The sequence below is a fragment of the Megalobrama amblycephala genome, linkage group LG20, assembly GCF_018812025.1.
Source record: "Megalobrama amblycephala isolate DHTTF-2021 linkage group LG20, ASM1881202v1, whole genome shotgun sequence".
Classification (NCBI taxonomy): Eukaryota; Metazoa; Chordata; class Actinopteri; order Cypriniformes; family Xenocyprididae; genus Megalobrama; species Megalobrama amblycephala.
In genome coordinates, this window is record NC_063063.1 from 5,033,904 (window position 1) to 5,051,444 (window position 17,541).

At 38.4% G+C, this 17,541-nt stretch overlaps 1 protein-coding gene across 1 annotated transcript in view; it reads left to right on the forward strand.

Moving 5' to 3' along the window:
* The window catches only part of plce1 (phospholipase C, epsilon 1), a 107,423-nt gene that overhangs the window by 7,742 nt on the left and 82,140 nt on the right, over positions 1-17,541 (forward strand). The window contains 1 exon segment of the mRNA XM_048171365.1: positions 1,652-3,011. Within this exon segment, the coding sequence (XP_048027322.1) occupies positions 1,929-3,011 (1,083 nt within the window). The 5' untranslated portion in view covers positions 1,652-1,928.

The following is a 17,541-nucleotide window of genomic DNA, read 5'->3' on the forward strand; positions in this document are numbered from 1 at the left end:
CCACCCAGAACAGCCAGCAGCCACTTAACATCAGCCTAACAACCGGACAGAATGAAAGTGAAATGAAAGAAACGATATTTTCTCATCACTTGAATGATCAGATCACCTCATTAAGTCATGGACACAAGACAGTTCATCTTGAGAACAAGGGTGTGTCTGGATTATCTGTCTGGTGATCTCATACTACAGCAGGAATGCATTTGTTGTGTGCTTTTGGGAGCAGATTAGGACATAACTTGTTTAGTTGCTTCTGATACTTAGTTACTGTTAAAAAAACAGCAATGCTCTTCCTGTGTTATAAACACAGGTATGGTCTTGTTTACCTTATTCAAAGACTTCTGAGGTCATAAAATAGTTTTATATGGCAAATAGAAAAAAATGATGACATTGATTCACTGATACAATTGAAAAAAGTTCTGAAGTCACATTTGCTTTCAGATTTAAAAGTGAATGTGTCATGCCAGATTTGATGTCTGTGATGGCAAACACTATTAGTTATTGTTTGTCTCATGAACACGTAATGACAGCATTTTTGTTAGGTCAGGTGTGTAAATCTATGGACATTAATGATACCATAAATCATGCATCTTGTTTAGGAGAGTGTGCTGTTACTTTTCTGAGTGATTTAGCTCATGATTTCCCCCCAGCTGATGAAAAAATCACAGAAATCCCATAAACTCTAGCAACAGAACACTCTAGCAACACCCTAGCAACCACCCAGAACACCTTATCTTACAACTGATTAAAACACTGTAGCAACTGCATGGATCCACCAACAGCATCCCTAACTTGCTTAGCAATGTCCTTGCAAATGTATAGTAACATATCTAATAATTGCTCAGTTTTGCACCACTCACACATTTTCTTCAGAAAATATAAAAATGTACTGTTTGTAGACAGTCATCACTGTTTGTTTTAGTCAGCCTGAGAAGTAGATTGTCCCTGTGTACTAATAGCAGTATTCCATTGTCTTTTACACCCTTTCTCTTTCACCAAGTCCATGTCTGATTACAAGCACTAGAGTGCTGAGTTATGAAAGAAATACTCCTCACTGTGTTAGCACAGTGATTTATTGTCAACTGTGTGGGTGTGAGAACTGAGCCATGTTTGAAGACTCTGACTGACCGTATTCCCCTGAAATCAATGCAGTGAATGCCCCCTTTAATCGCATTCGGCCTACCTCCTCCCAGCGAAGCTTTGCATTCCAGAGACCCGTGCGTTTTTATTGGGATGGGGGGCCGCTGAGTGTAGTGAGATTTTGGACAGCTGTGTGATTTCCTGAGAGGGAGATATTTTTGAGTGGATGTGAATTTTCATTTCATGCTGTCAGAATGTGCATCCTGTCCTTGTAATATTTCTTAAGTGTTTTAAACAACGTTTCGGTTGTGGTGAAGTGGACTTTTAACAACTGCCCCAGATACGACCTAGCAAGACACAAAACAGCTTGGCTTTGATAAGGATTGAGAAACTTTTTCTTGCCTTGCCCATGCCAAGTAAAACCAGTGTGTTGAGTTACAGTATGTTTATGTTTCCACTTGCATTGTCATATTTTCTTCATTCATTCAGGGAACATTTGCAGGTTATTAAAAATGCTATGTGGCAAGAGAAGTTGTTTATTGAAATTTGTTTTTCTTGTTCCCCTCTCATCTAGTGTTCTGAGCCTCGAGGTCTTGGGAGAAGAGGTTAAAGTCGGGAGGGGCGAATAAATTGAGAAGACGCAGCCATCGCTTACTTCTGTAGTCATTCTAAAGCTTCCACTTCAGGCAGACCCACAGAGATACTCTCTCTAATCTCAAGACCATCGTCTCTAGGGCTAGTTTGCCAGAAGCTTGTGCTCGTGTAAATTGAGCAAGGAGAATCTGTCATCAGGTGCCTAATGATATGAGGGTTCGTGTGGAAAGACAGGCGCATATTGGCCTCATGAGCCCATGGCCTCCGAGGGGGCTTCCGCTGTGCTGGGAGTGAAGAGTCTTGGTAAGGAGACTTCAGCAAGTAATGGAGATGCTCTCATAACCGGGAACTACGGCTTGCCTGAGAGCGAATCCCCTCAGACACCTGTCCATTATCCGTTTGACCCTTTTGAGGGGGACTCACTGGGCGCAGAGTGCAGAATACGAAAGTCTTTGGATACTAGGTCTAAGAGTTTGGATTGCTTAGACAATACCTACAGGTCCAAATACTGCAGCTGTGGGGCTGCAAGGCACGGGGAAGAAGGGTTGTACGTTTGCCAGATGTGTGGGTTTTGCGATCCAGTGGAAAGCGAAGCAGGCTGCCCGGAGAATAGCTTTCCTCCTAGAAGCTGGGGAGCAGTGCCCCAGCAGAGGAAAGCAGAAGAGATTTCTTCTGATGTTCCTTGCCTTGCTGGAGGACAGCCAGCATTGAGTGGCTCAGATGGTAAACTGTGCCAAATTGAATTAGTCATCGGCCAAAACACGGAAAGCCTGCCGTTCTGTGGGCTGGATTTGAGGCGAAGCAGCGTGCCAGTATCTTCGCCACAGGGCCCTCAATGCGCCAATGGCTGCGGCACTGCTGCGAATAACAAAATGCGAGACAGAATAGACTTTGTATGTGCAGTGTGTCATAAAAATGGATTCTCTAGTCTGGAAAGGCTTAACCGGAAAACCAAGCCCATGTGCTCTCAGGACAGGTGCCTTAAGAGGTCCACACCCTTCAGGTTGTCTGCAAGTCAGGACTGTAGTGATAGTGAGGGCACGGTGTCCGACAGCGAGTTTGTGCGAAACAAGAAAGAGCGCTCTACTGTCCTGGTCAGGAGGTATCTCAAGAACAACCAGAAAATTAAAAAGACTGTGTGCACAGGCACCAGAGCTATAGTGAGGACTCTACCCACCGGCTGCATCTCCGACAGAGTCTGGGAGTCTGTTTGTGGGAAAACATGCCACCTCGGCGAGAGGCGCGCGCATGAGGCGAGAGGATACAGCAGAGCGCTTCAGGCCATCCAGCTGCAGGTTTCCAGGGCCCTTCTTATCTACCCAGGGGTCAAGTATGCAGAGGTAAGGTCAATTTCTCTTTTTAATAAAGCTCTGCTTGGTATGAATGCTTCCTTTATGAACTGATGGTTATTCAGGTGTTATGTTAAAGCTCTATGAATGTGCCTCTCTCACAGTTGGTGCCAGAGTTCCTGCACTGAATGTTTGGGTTGTAGCTCATGTTTTGAAATAAGCATGACAGTGAATTTCTTTGCTGTTTTATCAAGTGTGTTTTATCACTGAACAAATAATTATGATTGAACCCTGCATTCTTCGCTTGATTCTTGGGTGCGTAATTAGTGGTTCTTTCTGTTTCGAAACTCTTAACTATTAAACTGTTTATGCTACAGGCATGAGTGATGCCTCAAATCATGCAGCTTGTTGAGGAGAATTAAGATAATACTCTTCTTAAGTAATCAGACTTGAGTTTTTTCCCCACACACTGTAAAAAAAAATATTTTCATGATTTATCATTAAATTTTTTTTCTTTTGTCAAATCAACTTAGATAATTAATGTAGTTCAGATAACATAATATTTTGAATTTTTGTTGATTAAACCAATCGCCTTCATTGTTTTAACTAACCCTAACTCAAAATTTTAAGGCAACCAGGTAACCAGGTACTTTTTTATGTTAAACCAACAGTTCTTTTATACAGTTTTTTTTACACTAAAACTGCCCCCAGAACACCTTAGCAAACTGCCTCCCCAAAGCCCTGGCATTGTTTTATAAATGTGCTACATCATTTCCTATATAAAGTTGCTGATAAAGCTCATCTTCATTGGGGAAAGACGTACATTTAGAAAAAAAAAAGTAAGACGTCTTTTCATACAGATTAATAATCAATATTGAAATGAATTTGTGGCCTAATTTTACTATGAACTAAGTCTAAACAAAGTTTAAAACAGGAAATTACTGTTTGTATATTACTTGTTTGCTGTCTTGGCTTTGCTGTTTGCATTTCAAACTTTTTTCAATGAAACTTCATAGTTGAATTCATTGAAAAATCTTTAATATAATGTGTCATTTTTTCTTTTATTCATATAGCAGATGATTTTATACACAGTATAAAACTTACAAATGAACAAATCACATGCAATTTATTGTATGAGACTAAATGATATTTGCAGTGCTGCAGTACCAAATTGCAGGAGTAAATCACAGTGATGCATTTTTTCATGGTAATTTTCAGTGGTAATTGTAATAGTTCCAAGTCTATTTAACAAATGTACACTGGCCAGCACTTAATTTTGCCTGTAATTTGATGAATTGCCAATAGGAGGAAATCTTTCTTGCCAAGGAAATTCCTTTTCCTGGAGCTCACAAAGCTCAAGCCAGTGCATGATACACACACAAAACCATTCAGCTTGAGGTTTTTCTGACAGATGATTTAGTGGGCGACGGCTGTCTGTTTCAGCAGAACTTCAGATCTATTATGCAGCGTATTATATCTGAGCTAAGGCAGACGTTTTACTAGTAGACTTGTAAAAACCACTGCTTGTTGTGTTAAGGGTCATTCCAGCTCAGTCTGGTTTCTCCCGCTGGCTGGGACAGTGGAGGCCTCTGTTTCAGAGCATAGCGTACAGTGGTTCTCGCTACACTAGCTTAAGACATTAAGACTTTATTGCCCCTTTGAGGCACTAAACCCCTGCCTCCTTCACCTTTTCATTCATTTCTTATAGGTAAAAAATGGGTTCACTGAGTTGGTGAGTCAATGCATGTAGAAATAAATGTGTTGTTGTAGTCATTGCTACTCTTGAGACCAAAACATTTTTTCTTCACATTTTTAAGTTTAGTGTTCCACTGATTTGCTATTGGGGTTTTGTTTTGGACCCAGATACTCTTGAGTCAACATCAGTGTGGCTTTGGACTGAACAATGCATGGAGAGCAGCCCAGCGTTATCTCATATTGGAAATAAGGAAGGGTTAAAAAATGGGATTAGTGAATAGAGAAAAAAAAAAAGAGTATTGTGGTTCAATACTAATGATTCAAAATAAGTCTAATATTGAAAGTGCATATCACATCACAGAGGGCTTATGCTAGTGACATGGAATATGTCCTTTGGTTTTGTAAAGCCATTATGATTTGCATAATTTAAGGACTGCTTTATTAGGTTAGTCTTTCCATTACACAGTCTTTGTGTCTTGGTGTTAGTGAGGTTATTTATTGTCCAAATTTGAATTTGAACCAGCATTTGAAGTCCTTTGGAACTTGTGTATTGACCTAATACTGTATATTGATGTAAATAACTTTTTAGGTGTGAACTTATTTAACAAAACATTATTGTAGCAGTTGTTCAAAGTGTAATTTCTTTGAACTTTTTATTAAATTTGTGTTTAGTGTTATATTATATATTGCTTACTTGCCCAATTCAATAGAGCAAACATGCAAGTATCTATGACATTCAGGTTTCAAGCAGGGCTGTAAACACTATGGACATTAAGGGGGACAAGTCTCCCCCAATAATTAGAAATGGCCAAATTGCCCCCCCCCCCCCCAATATTTGATAATATTAATGCTGCTCTGCTGTACTCCATTATGCACCACTCTGTTTGTTGTTAGGATGACAAAAAAAGTTTTAAAAGTTAAATTTTTAGGCTGGTCTTCCTCAGCGGTCTAACAGTGCTCATCACTGTCAGAATAAGTGACCTGGCCAATCAAATCAAAGAAGGCGGGGCTTACTGTTAACAGAAGACAAGTGCGAATTCCAATGCGATGGGCGAGTAAGTAGCTAAACATTTAAAATTTGACAAGTGTTTTATGATTGAAATATTCAGGGACTGAGAGTAATATCAAGTGATGCAAACTATTCTTTTATGAAATTTCGCTGTTTTGAATAGAAAACATGCTGTTATTTGATTAATATGACATGATTCATCTATTTCATAACTGAATGCGAAGAGACAAAAAAACGTTTTGCGTTTTTGATATATTAGACATACACATTTATAGGGAATGTTTTTATTTGCAAAATGTTTAATTACTTAACTACAATAGACCTAGAAATTTTACCATTCTTATTTCTTTTTCATTATTCCCTTAAATTCCTGTGATTCCTTTTAATGCAGCCTCGGTTTCAAGAGTTTTCAGAAATGTAATTTTGCCTTACCGTTATCCTGCTTAGAAAGTTCATAATTACAAGTTCAGACAACGTAATAATGATGAAAATGTACGTGTTGGGCAATTGATTCTTTAATTGTGCCTTTTTCCGTTCTCTGGCTGCCAAATAGACTGCCAGAAAATTAACTTTTATTGCCAAAGCTTGTCGCTTCATAAACCGGTTTGAGTAGTATTTTCTGGAAAGCTTCATAACTGTTTATCAACACTACATAAAATGCACCATCACAATGAACACTGAATTTTGAGCAGTACCTGTTTGCCTCTGTCATGAGTCTTTAATTGAGACGGCCCAATTCAGAAAGTCAGGACTTTTTTTGAAAAAGCTGTAACCCTAAAGCTGATTCAGATGCGAGACTGCTGGGGTCAACAGCTGGTGAGCATGTAATTCAGAAAGTTTCCCATGGCATATTTGCCTGTCCATCTGGACTTTAAATGAAATGACAGACTGCTCCTTTTTAATTAAGCTGAACTTGTTCTTTTAATGTGTTCTTAAGCTTTTACTGGTGTTTGCTCACGGCCTCAGATGTTGACACTCAGAGCAAATAGCTTCCCACTCAACAGAGTTTTAAAGGCAAGCCCTTACATGGCATCCAAGAGGCATCTGCTAATCGTCTCCGTTGTGATTATAGCAGCAGTAGGGAGGAAGTGCAGAGTTGAAATGCTGACCTCCCCCGGCCTTGACCCCTGGTTTTGTTGTCTCTGTGGACACCGCAGAGGAGTCAAAGGAGCTTATTAGATTGCAAGTAGGGGACATCAACCACAGTGCTGTTTGTGGTTCATACAACAGCAATGAGATTATACATGACTTGTTCTCCTGTAAAAAAAATTATCCTAATTTTAAAAGTAAAAATCCTATTCGGTGAACAACTTTAATAGATCTATTTGGACATTTTATAGTTAAAATACTGTGAAATGTACAGTTTTTGGAAGTGAAAAATAAGTCATCTCATCATTTTCAGTGAAAAAACATTCCCAGAATTCTTTGCGAGAATCACATTAGATGTTTTTTCATCGAAATAACATTTCTTTTTTTTGTATCAGTTATGTATATTAGACTTTTATGTTAAATCTTATGCTGTTAAATTAATGTTTATTGCATTATTTTAGTGTTGTGTGTTCCCGTGATGGTGTTTTGTATTTTGTAGAAGGACACTGTGCACCTTCTATATGTTAGTATTTACTTCAGCTTGTGGAAAAGCTGCTTGTGATGATTTTGATGGTTTTCTCTAAAGGTAAGAAACAGATTTTAGTAATTTGGTATATTAACTTTAATTATTTCAGTTAATGAAATGTACAGGAACATACACTAGAGATGCACGATACAAAATTTTCCCTGATAATAAAAGCCAATTATTCAGGATGATACAGTATCTGTCGATACCGATAATTTAACTAATGCTGTAATCTGCAGGGAACCCTCTTATTTGGTACATTTCTATAATATTAGAGATTAAAATTAACAACAGAGCTATTATATTCAACTGCTATTTATTTTCAGATATATTATTATCATAAACACTTGTCTTCATGTCAAATTTATCCAAACATACAATTAACAGTAAATAAAATCCTCTCTAGTGTTTCTTATAGGTAACCAACCAACTGTGAGCACTGGATAACTTTCCTGAGGTATATACAGCATTAAGTGACGTTGTTCACAAGCTAATTTATTGATGTCTTTCTGTGGTTGAAACACTGATTGAGTGATTACCAGTGCTGGATAGTAACTGATTACATGTAATCTGCATTACATAATCGGATTTCAAAAATTAAGTACTTGTAATTAGATTATATTACATTTTAGAAACTCAATCATAGTTACTTTTTTATTGATGACTTGATTACGTTATTCTCATAATGACATTAAATTATTCATAATTCATAGATTTTCCATACTACTTCTTTTTCATATTTTAAATTTTCCTTTCTAAAAAAGTCTATTGCTTATATACGTTCAGGAGGTCTTCCAGGTTTGTGGAGTTGACACAAACTCTTACTCTGAATAAAGATTTTTCTAGTTGACTAGTAGTCGCTCACTCAAGCCATTATAGTTGACCAATCACACGTGTAACGTTTTGAGCGGTACAGTCCCACATATGAGATTTTTATTTCTGTGCCCCTGAGAGTACGGTCCCACATATGGGATTTCGAACGTTCAGTGACGTCACATAACTGCCAGATTCAAACTGTGCTTTTGCGCTTTGGCTGTGAGACGGATGCGCTCAGTGCTTGTCATATATCACAACTATGCAGTTTTTTCAGCCACATAATGTTTTTTTAATTCAGACCTTTTAATACACATAAGCACCAGTAAAACAATACATTTAGGGCCCTATAATACACCCGGCGCAATGCGACGCAAGGCGCAGCGCAAGTGTGTTTGCTAGTTTGCGTCCGGCGCCGTTCGCGTTTTCCCGTTCAGCGCCACGTCCTTAAATTAGTAAATGCATTTGCGCCAGTTAGTGCGCCCGTGGGCGTGCTGGTCTAAAAAAGAGGTGTGTTCAGGCGCATTGCCGGCGCATTGCTATTTTAAGGAGCTGAAAATAGACTGCGCTATAGACCAACTCAAACCTGGTTTAAAGTCTAAAGTCAATGGCGCAATATTTTTTTGTTAGAGCGCGTTGGTAGAAACTGTGCCTCTGGGCGCGTCCACAGTGCGCGTTGACTTTGCTTATTACACACAGGGATGCGCATCACACAAACATGCCAAATATGAAAAACAAAAGGATTACAGTGTAAAAGAATATTATTGTGTACATAAATATAAAAATGTAATGGTGAATAGTCATTGCGTGTATTAGAATTAGGCTACCTATTTTCAATTCAGCCTATTACTACTTATAATGATGAACGAAATTGGCTAATTAATTGAACAATCGTGCCAATACACACACATATATATTAACTGACTCATCGCGTGTACGCCATGTAAATAGCAATCCGCCATGGCGCGAGCGCATCTCGCTCTTAAAGGGAATGGGAGATGACTCTCTGATTGGTTTATTGAACGTTACGCCCATTACTCATTAAGAGAATAGGGACAACCCATTTCAAAAATGCGCCCCGGCGCACGGACCGTTTTTCCGTCGTTAAAATAGCAAAAGTGGATTTGGACACGCCCTGAGTGCACCTGCGCCGTGCGCTTTACACTTTGCATTTAGATCGTTAAAATAGGGCCCTTAGAGTTTAGAAAATACACACTGATGTCAGACAAAAATTCAATTCTGCAGTAAAGCAGCTCTAAAAAGACAATAGTAAACGGTCATTATTTTGGTGAAATCAGTTCAGTGTTGATTCAGTTTGGTTCAATAACTCCAGGCTCATGGGGGACCAATTTCCCTCTGGCCAAAAGAATGAACATGGTGTGGTTTAATTCCAGGCTGCATCACAGGTCAGATTGAGGATTGATCAATTATCATCTTTTTTTATTCTTTTTTTTTTATACTTAATGTGCTCTCGTAATCTTTAATCAGAAACGTTTACCTCCCCTCCCCTTTTCAAACGATGTCTGTTCTCTTCATGATGTGTGTTTTGGTGGAAGGTGGGACTAAGGGTACACGACAACAATGTACTAAAAATGGAAGTTTTCCTTTGTGTTTTTCTGTGTACAGATGACAGTATTGTCAAAACAATCCCTGTTCACACAGATCTGTGAAAACTACTAAAGACGCTGTATTATGCTGCCAGGCCAGTAGTTGGCAATGTCACTTTAAGAAACACTACACTCCTATAGACTGAACATGTAATACTCATGCGCATGACGTCATCGTTTTCACAAATTTGCGTTTTTGTAGTTTACATGGAGAAGATAACAGTATCATTTTCAAAAACTTTTTCAGCATTTTCAGGCCCCAAAAACACTGTTTCATGTAAATGAACACCAAAAACGCATATAAAGTTTTCCTTTTAGTTGAAAACAATGTCACATAAACGGACCCTAAATATCCTCCACAGCTGACTGCAAACTGGCATTCAGATCTGCCATCATTTAGTTAGCAACGCCCAACTTATTATAATCCAATCCATTCCCAAAGACAAAATCCAGTCCTGTCCAACATTTTTTCTTATTTCACTTGTCAGTATGTGTCAGTAAGACAAGAATATATGCCAGTAAGGGAAGAAAGGACTATTGCAACTTCAGTTTCATGCCGACTTTAAAAATGTTGTCTGGGTTGGTATGAAAAGAGAGACTATGTTGAAAATGAAATTTACTACAGCCCTCTTTGGTATTAAATGGGACCTATTATGCCCACATTTACAAGATATAAAATAAGTCTCTGATGTCCCCAGAGTGTGTATGTGAAGTTTTAGCTCAAAATAATTTTTTTTTATATCATGTTAAAATTGGCACTTTTTGGGGTTGAACAAAAACGCGGCATTTCGGTGTGTGCCCTTTAAATGCAAATGAGCTGCTGAGCTTTATAACGCTTGGGAGACATTGGGAGACATTCTCGTCAGTGCAGCAATGGCGGACTGTGAACTCGCTCAGGTTGGTTCTGTGTTAAAACGGCAGTGTCTGTCAACATTCGTGGGCGGGGTCTGTGGCTTTCGTGACGTCACATTGCCAGGGATCTGGAAACGGCTTGTTCTGAGACACTGCTTATGATTTATGGGGATAAAAAAGGGTCATTATAGGGTGGTTGTGTACACACACTGCCAACACACATTTATGTCCAAACCATGCAAAAGTGAATTTTTCATAATAGGTCCCCTTTAAAGGAAATGAGCCTAATAGCTGTTCCACAGGAAGATAAACATTGCCTTGTGATTGGCTGATTAGCACCTGATAGATTGAACAACAGGGCCAGAGATCTAACAGGTAATGACTAATGAACTCTGATAAGAGTTCTGTCAATGATCCAAAAAGAATGAAGAAGGAAAACATGTTAGAAAGTAACAGCCTGGATTGGATTTTAACTCTGTTTGTAAAGTACATAAACTTACAGGAGATTAAGTAAAAATAATATATACAATAAAAGCAATCATCTTTTTATTATTATTCTTTTTTAATTTTATTAATATAAATAATTACTTTTATATAATAAATATGTAATTAAATATGTATAAATAAAATGTCAAATGGTTTTCAGGAATTCAACTGAATTGGTTAATTTTTTTTTTAACCACTAACAGCACTAAAATTCACACAAATGCGGCAGTCTTCCACAGTACCACTACTATTGGAAAAAGTAGCTTATTACTGGAAAAAAAAGTTGTAGTTAACGCTGATACTTTTAGTTTTCCAAATATCAAAAAAAAAAAGAGGGAAAAAAAAAAAAAGCAGAGTGACACCTCAACACATTCCTCTCATTCTCACAAAGCAAACCAGCCTCATAGTTATTTCCCTTACAGACAGAGACCACCTATAGAGAGCCTCACAATCAACAGCCCAAACCACATCATATCCTGATTCAGACCTTGAAGAGACTGGCAGGTACTGATAAGACCAGTCTAACTCTCACTAGCACACTGCTGTCAGTGAGCAGAGCGTCCATCTACACGCCAAACAAAACACAGGACGAGGCTGGGGGGAGGGACACTGTGGCCATGATACTGCACACAAAGTATGCCTTGTGTTTCTGAGAACTCAAGACACAATGAGCCATTTAGAGGAGTTTCTTCTACACTTCATTCTCATCAGCAAAAATCAAGGGTGCGGCATTCGTGAGCACACTTCTGAAACCTTAAATGACAAATTAGATACACACACTCAGGAAAAAAAAGGTATAAAAGCTGTCACTGTGGCTGTACCTTTTTGAAAGTAACTTGTATGTACCATTAAAGGTGCCCAAGAATGCTTTTTCACAAGATGTAATAAGTCTAAGGTGTCTCCTGAATGTGTCTGTTAAGTTTCAGCTCAAAATACCCCATAGATTTTTTTTTAATAAAATTTTTTTAACTGCCTATTTTGGGGCATCATTAACTATGCACCGATTTTTTTCAGCGCGCCGGCCCTTTAATTCGCGTGCTCCCTGCCACACGAGCTCTCGATTATATTACAGCACATTTACAAAGTTCACACAGCTAATATAACCCTCAAATGGATCTTTACGAGATGTGCGTCATGCATGCTGTATGCATGCTTCGAATTATGTGAGTAAAGTATTTATTTTGATGTTTATATTTGATTCTCTATGAGTTTGAGGCTGTGCTCCATGGCTAACGGCTAATGCTACACTGTTGGAGAGATTTATAAAGAATGAAGTTGTGTTTATGCATTATACAGACTGCAAGTGTTTACAAATTAAAATAGCGACGTCTCTTGTCTCCGTGAATTCAGTAAGAAACGATGGTAACTTTAACCTCATTTAACAGTACATTAGTAACATGCTAACAAAACATTTAGAAAGACAATTTACAGATATCACTAAAAATATCATGCTATCGTGGATCATGTCAGTTATTATTGCTCCATCTGCCATTTTTCGCTGTTATTCTTGCTTACCAAGTCTTTTGATTCACCTGTGCAGATCCAGACGTTACTGACTGTCCTTGTCTAATGCCTTTCATAATGTTGGGAACATGGGCTGGCATATGCAAATATTGGGGCGTACACCCCGACTGTTACGTAACAGTCGGTGTTATGTTGAGATCCGCGTGTTTTCCGGAAGTCTTTTAAACAAATGAGATTTACATAAGAAAGAGAAAGCAATGGAGTTTGAAACTCAATGTATGTCTTTTCCATGTACTGAACTCTTGTTATTCAACTATGCCGAGGTAAATTCAAATTTTGAATCTAGGGCACCTTTAAAGTACTGATATGAATGGGACCCTTTAGGGGTATCACACCACTGACAGATTTTGTACCTTTTTTCTGAGATGGTTGTAAGGCCGCAAGATCAGATGGGCTCAATATTTGATATAGGCCAAATATATATTCAAAATTCTCAAACTTCTGCTAATTGCCCAGTTGGAACTGTTATCAGCAGATAATCAGCCAAATTATCGGGTTTAGGTCTGGCAGGTGTATTAACCTCAAACTGTATCAGTGAAGCAGCTGGGAGGTCAAAGTGGTTTTGTGTTTGATAGGCTAAAGTTCCAGAGTGTAATAACACTTCTAGTTAAATCTAGTCTACTTAAACTGAAATGACAGAACAGTCAACAGAAAAGCAGGTGCTTTTGAAAAGAGCTCTCAGGAACATCCTGTTTAAGGGCTTTGCTCAATCTGTGACCTCATTCTCAATGTTTGATTAGCGCTTATAGAAGTGGAATGGATTTCGGACCCAAATACACCTGGACATGGACTGAATTATACTGTCTGTGGTATAAATGCATGGAAAAGCTGCAATTAGTAAAATCACTTAAAGGGGCCCTTTAGAGAAGAGGAAGAGTTGTTGTAGTAGAGTGTTGTTACCATGCCGTCATTTTATGCTGGACTGCTTCACAAACGAGGGTCAATTCAACGCTGGATTTGCACAAAAACTTAACATGATGGCACATGCTAGTGGATGAGTTGAATCAACTCCACAGCAGCTACATACATTTATCCACTAACCATTCAGAAACGTCCAGTTGCATTCTAAAAGTTGTAACTTCTTCCTGAGTCTCTCCATCAAAGTCTGACTCCGGTTTGAACAATGTAACACCGTGTCCAAACTAGGGATGCACCGATCCGATATTCAGATCGGTATCGGCTCCGATACTGCCATTTTTGCCGGATCGGGTATCGGCCGGACGGGACCGATCCAAAATCCGATACTGTGCGTGTACTATTCTGTGTTATTGTTAAGCTCTACAAAAGGCACAAACACATTAAAAAGCACCATAAAGTTTCTGTGCACTATATTCCAAGTGTTCTGAAGCCATTCCATAGTTTAATTTGAGGTACAGATAAATATTTTAGTTGTTAAATTAAAGTTCACGTAAATGCCTCCCTCCGCTGCGGCTGTCAGTCATTCTCCATTCAGCATTCAGACTGCGTGTCGCGTTCGGTTACGACAGTCAACACAATTAAACTCTCTCCAAGATGAATCAATGTTCCTATTATTATACTTAATCAAGATACCGGTAATACAATACGCAGCATCAGTATATCTTCACTTTGTGCTTTGAACTTTTCACTGCGGAGCGCTGCCGCTGCGCTCTCTGATTCCATGGTGCTTCAAGCACATCATTCTGCACACGGGATGCGCATAAGCGCTTTGTGCCGCTTTGTATGGGAGCTGTTCATATTATAATACTTTTGCGCAATGATAGATTGTTTAATAGCATTTTTTTTTTTGTTCTGTCCTATCTATCATATAGTTGCTGCATAATTTTAATTTTTATATTTTAATTATAAGACATTTAATAGCTTCTGATTTCGTCCACATTTTCATATGTATTCACAAACGTATAAGATAAACAAATAGGCCTAGGCTATGCAATTATTTATATTATGAAAAGAAAGTATTATGAAAAGTTAAAGTCTGCGTCACTTTTCAGTTTTCATCTTACATCTCATCTCAACACTTTTTGAGGATCGTGAGTGAACGTGATCATCTCTTCTTCTTTACTACTTTACAGAAGGAAATAAACATGAATGAAAATCAAAAAATATGTTGAAAGTTGCAGTAGCTTACCGAAATCTGTATCACGTCAGTTCAATCAGTGTTGTAAAGCCATTCATTGACCATAAACTTATAGTCAGCATCAGCAACAACAAAAATAAAAACTATTTAAAACAAAACGGATTAGAAACTTTATGTAAGCATAAGTATTATAATATAATATATAATAAAATGGACAAACTGGGTGTGTGTAATCAAAGGCATCGTTTTCATTTTGTTCTGGAGTCTGAACTCGCGCTCTGCTGCCACACTGGAGCGCGCTCAACACCTACTGGACAGGGGTGGGAATTACAGTTAAGCTACATCAGCCTCAGTAATCTGTCAAAATGACGGACAGGCTGCAGATTTTTTCCGTCACTGCTAAAAAAAAATTCCAACAATGACGGAAAATTCTCGGTTAACCCGACCTTTGAGATTATATATGTGACCAGTCACGGAAAGTAGGGACACAAGTCGGTTTTGGGGCATTTTGAGTTATTCACAGATTCTGAAAGTGCAGTCTCCAAGCTTTCCAACGATGTGTGACACATGCAAATCTGATAATATTTGGAGAAGTTGTGGCCATTTGAAGGTAGGCAATCAAGAAAGCTCAAGAGGGAGAAAAACCCCTTTAAAGTTTGTGCAGTTCTCACCTGTTCTCACCTGCTGGGAGTGACAATAGGGCTCATTTACATCTCATTTAGATAAGCCATACCCCCTGTAAAGCTGCATGGACCGCATACTATTAATAATAAAGGTTAATGTGCATTGTAAATGTCAGTAATTTTTTTTTTTTACTTTTATAAAAATGATTTAGAGGCTGAAATATGTGACTTTTTTGTCAAAACTCTATTTGAACTTGTGCATTGTAGATAACATGTTGCAAGACACTCCTTTAAAATCTGCCCATCATTTTTAATGTTATTATTTTAATGTTTATGTAAAGAAAAAGTACATATTGATGCTAATTTTATTTTTTATTTGCTGGTTTTCCACATAAAACTTGGTGAATTGACTTTTTGAACAGGATTCTGTGATAACCGTGATCATTTTGGTCACTAATCATGAAATGAAATGTTCTCACCTGAGAATCCTGTTAAAGAAGAATAGGCAATCCAGGAAATAACTGGACTAACAGAGGCCAGAGATCGCTAACTATGGCTATTCAAAACACTTTTCAAGACAATAAATACACGATTGAGGCGATGAATGCATGTATTGACTGAATTTGCGTCTGAATAGCGCTGGCTCCGTGGGCGTGGCCGCATTAGCGCATAATGAGCCGAATCACGGACTTCTGACATGGCTCTCTTTTCATACAGATTACATAAACACAGAAGGTTTGTTTTCGATTTGACTTACACATTTTAAAACTTGACATTTCAACGTTTTTTCAGACATAAGTATAATTTTTTATGATTAGTATTCACTAAGTTACAGTTCATTTTCTGAAATAAAAGAAGACATTCTATAGTTTCAATTGATATATATTACTTATGTCTCTATGACAAAATATGATGGAGTATTTTAAGTCTGTTTTGCTGCAATGTGAAAAAAACCCTGCAAAACGCGCCGGCGCGTTACCCGACTCCAGAGAGGTAATGTCTTATTATGCCGCTTTCATCGTCGCTCAGATCGTCTTCAGAATCAGTGAGCGCTTGTTCATAAGCATCCGGCTTGTCGAAGAAGTACTTCAAAACATTTTCGGTGTAACGGCCACGGTTCTTCATTGAATTTTGATATCAGCTAGAGCCGGCCAGAGCGCTGCATAATAAGTAGCCACGCTTCCCAGTATGGAAATACACACAGACATGACACGCCCCTACTGCGTGCTAGAATCTCCGAAAAACAAGCCGATTTCGACCTCAAAATGTACGCTTTTAAATATACCAATACTGCTATCTCAAACACGGAAAGGCTTCTTCATGATCTGAACAGATTCTGCAAAAAAACGAAAATCACCAATTTTGAAAAAAAAATGCTTCTTTCTCATTTTGCTCGAGAGTTGTGCTGCCGACTTGTGTCCCTGGATTCCGTGACGGGTCACATATCATATACACGCCACACTACCGCCGGTGACACTCCACGACCGCGGTGGCGCGGTTGTCATGCCGACCGTCACAGCCCTAAGTGAGGCATACAGTTTATTAGGTAATTTAGCGCTTTTCTTATTACTTGAAGATCGGATCGGTATCGGCCGATACTGAATCCCAGGTATCGGATCGGTATCGGAAGTGAAAAAGGCGGATCGGTGCATCCCTAGTCCAAACCAGACATAAAGTGATAAAAGGTATCTTTTCCATGTTAATCAGAGTTTTTGTCCTAACCAGCTGCGACACGCGAATATTCTATTTCAAAAAACGGTTTCTATTTCTCCGACGTCGCGGCTGAAACGGCAACACAAAGTATGGCAATGATAATATCAGGTACTGTTTGTGCTTTATTTAATGTTAAAAGCGTCTAACGTGAGTTTGAATATCATTCTGTGTTACCAGCTTCTTAGCTGTAATGAAAACAACACTAGATAATTCACCTCAGATCTTGAAAATAAATAAATGGGCACAAGAACGTTCACACTGTCAACTCAATGTGAAAAAACAAGTGTATTCTATGACAAAGATTGGTTCAGTCACTCCGTATGTGCTTTAAATAATGTTTAAATTGTGTAATATTTATGAATTTTACTAAGTACTTGCCCATTTCATTGTGTCCGCTGTGCTCTTGCTGAGAGAGCTTGCCCACAGTGTGAACAGTCAAATTGCTCCTCGCTGGAATCTTATCACATCACGTCTGAATACATTTCATGATTATTTATGGCTGTACTCAAACAACAAATTTTCACAAAGTAAATAGTGACCTATTATTAATAATACATCATCAATGTTTTTGAAAAAAGACTTGAGTAC